General features: G+C 59.3%; 1 protein-coding gene across 1 annotated transcript; it reads left to right on the top strand.

Moving 5' to 3' along the window:
- Nucleotides 1-707: 707 nt before the first annotated feature.
- LOC101037258 (pancreatic adenocarcinoma up-regulated factor-like) lies at nt 708-2,454 on the top strand. Its single transcript, XM_003928572.3, has 4 exons — nt 708-738; nt 824-902; nt 1,069-1,168; nt 2,136-2,454. Exons 2-4 carry the CDS (start codon nt 833-835, stop codon nt 2,452-2,454), a joined length of 489 nt encoding a protein of 162 aa, XP_003928621.1. The 5' UTR covers nt 708-738; nt 824-832.
- The last annotated feature ends 344 nt before the right edge of the window (nt 2,455-2,798 follow it).

The raw sequence follows: 2,798 nt of genomic DNA, 5'->3' as shown, positions 1-2,798 counted from the left end.
CCAGATGAGGACCGAGAGCCTGGAAGGATGGGTCTACAGGGTTGCCCTCCCCGGGCCCTCTGCTTCCTGTCCTGGCTGCGACTGCACCCTTGGTGTCCTTCCCTCCCATGGCCCGTGAGCCCCTGAACACGGGCTCATCCCCACTCCATCCAGATGTGGCACAGAGGAGAGACACAGGCAGCCTCCAAGGGCCACACCTGGAGGCACAGAATCTGGCATGCCTGTTGCACGGGGCACAAAGGGGTGGGTGGTCCACTTGGGGTCCCTCAGAGCCCACAGTGAGCTCAGCCTGGGTCCCAGGAATGCTGCCAGGCACCAGACGCTCAATTCAAGGTCACTCATGGTGGAAATGGGCCCCATGGAGCTTCTGTGGACCCTTTCCCCGCCAACCTCGAGTGGAAGCCGTCAGGCTGAGCTGGAGAAGGCTCAGAGCTAGCGTCTCCCCACCTCTGCCGTCCAGCGCTGCTGCCAGTGCTGACTGGAGACAGCCCAGAGGTGACCATGAAAAGCCTGTTACTGTGCCCAGCCCTGTTTGTGTAGGCTGCAGAGCCAAGACAGCAAATATCACACATCCGGGAGCCGTCCCCCAGGAAGATCCCCACCACCAGCTCCTTCCTGTCCCCATGGTGTCCCCTCACTCCTTCCTTCTGGATGGGGGCCAGAGGGCAAAGGAGGGTATAAAGGCGACCTGGAGGGACCCAGGCACAAGCAGACGCCAGCGAAGACTCTCCCGGCCAGGTAAGGTGCTTGGCTCCATGGTGGGGTCCGGTAAGGTCATGCTGGCCCTTGCTTTGGAGTCAGGAGCCCTCTCATCTTCCCCCAGATCCCTGGGATGCGCCAGCCAGAGGCCATGCTGCTGCTGCTCACCCTGGCCCTCCTGGGGGGCCCCACCTGGGCAGGGAGTAAGTCCGCGGGGTCTGCGCCCAATCTCCCCTGCCTCCCTCCAGACTCACTCTGGTCACAGAACCATCCTGTCTGGCTAGAGGGGCGGGTCCCCTGTTCTGGCAGAGGTCGCCCCCATATCACGGCATGGGGATTTTCTCCCCCTTGGTTCTCTCTTCCCTGCAGAGATGTATGGTCCTGGAGGAGGGAAGTATTTCAGCACCACGGAAGACTACGACCACGACATCACAGGGCTGCGGGTGTCTTCGGCTCTTATGGTGAAAAGGTGAGTAAGGCCGTGGTCATGGGCCCCACGCCATGTCCCGACCCGTCCCACAGTTTCAGGAACTCAGGGCAGGGATGGGCGCCTGTAGGCACTTTTCCCACTTCCTGCCCGGCTCCTGCCGATGCTTCCCGGCTGGAGCAGAGAAGGTCAGATGACCGTCCCCCCACCTTCTCCCTTCAACCCAAACTCGACTCAACCGAAAATGGCCTCTCCATCTCCAAGCCTGATAGGAAGGTCAGGGGAAAGTCTGTTCACTTACTGTCAGAGAAGACAGGAGGTGAGGGTCAGAGTGGACCACCGACTGAACATGAATCACGGAACTGTTAGAGGCAGAAATCCAGGCCATTTCCCTAACATCAGGGTGTCTCTGCTCAAGGTCTGGGATGGATTTCTGCCTTGCACTTAGGAGTTCTGGGGTCCTGGAGGAGGGCATGGAGAGAGAAGCCCAAGAGCAGAGGAGACAGCGTGTGGGCAGGGCGAGCCAGAGGGCTGTGTCCTCGGAGGGCACCAGGGTGAAGGAGGGACGCAGATGAGCCCCCAGGGGAAGCGCTGCTGAGCCCCTCGGCCGGTAAGCTGCTCTGCTCAGAGTGACTCGGGCTCCTTGGGTCCGGGCTCAGCCAGAGGCAGCTCCTGTGTGGGCCATCATGACAGCAGCCGGTGCCTTCTGGGGTCATGGGACCCGGGCACTGCACAGAGCTCTCCTCGTCACCACCTCGGTGACTCCTGCCAACAATCACACCCACTTTGCAGATGGGAAAACTGAGCCCAGAAAGCCTGGGTAACTAGTTCAAGATTATAGAGCCGGAAAGTGGTAGAACCAGGGTTGGTGACCAGTGAGTCTGTGTCAGGGACCCAAACGCTGATGGTGCTGGTCTCTGCATCCCAGGAAGGAGGGTGGGGGTGCTGGGGACCTGGATGTGCTGGGCCATCCCAGATCTGGACATCCAAAGCTTTGCCTCTCTCCCAGTGTCCAGGTGAGACTTGGCGACTCCTGGGATGTTAAACAGGGCGCCTCAGGTGGGCAGACCCAGGAAGTCATCCTGGAGCAAGGCGAATACATCATAAAAGTCGTTGGCGCCTTCAAAGTTTTCCTGCAGGGTATGGCCCTGTGCACCAACAAAGGCCGCTGTTTCTATTTTGGGAAGCTTGAGGGGAATTTCTTCTCTGCCTCCCCCAGCCAAGAGGGGCAGGGGCTGGTGGGCATCTATGGCGAGTATGGACTCCTCGGCATCAAGAGCATTGGGTTTGAATGGAACTATCCAGTAGAGCAGCAGACTGCTGACTGACTCTAATGACCATTAAAGGGGCCCATGGGTCAATAGGTTGAGTTATGTGGCCACCCAAGTTGAGGCCATCTGGGAGGTGGTGGCTGATGGTACTGGAGTAACTGAGTCAGGACGCTGAGTCTGAATCCACCAATAAATAAAGCTTCTGCAGAATCAATGCATACAGGTTTGGTCCTTGGATCTGGGGTACAACCAAAGCCTTCCCTGCTCCTTGGGGACAAAAGTCCCAGTGCTGGAGCCCAGTGAGCGGAGATCAAGGGTAGGGCAGAGGTGACTCTGCCGAGGACAGAAAGAGAGCAGCACCACCCCCCGCCAGGGATGCTGTGGGACCCTGTGTCAGTCCC

Source organism: Saimiri boliviensis, chromosome 12 (assembly GCF_048565385.1).
Source record: "Saimiri boliviensis isolate mSaiBol1 chromosome 12, mSaiBol1.pri, whole genome shotgun sequence".
NCBI lineage: Eukaryota > Metazoa > Chordata > Mammalia > Primates > Cebidae > Saimiri > Saimiri boliviensis.
This window is presented reverse-complemented; position numbering and strand designations above follow the sequence as displayed.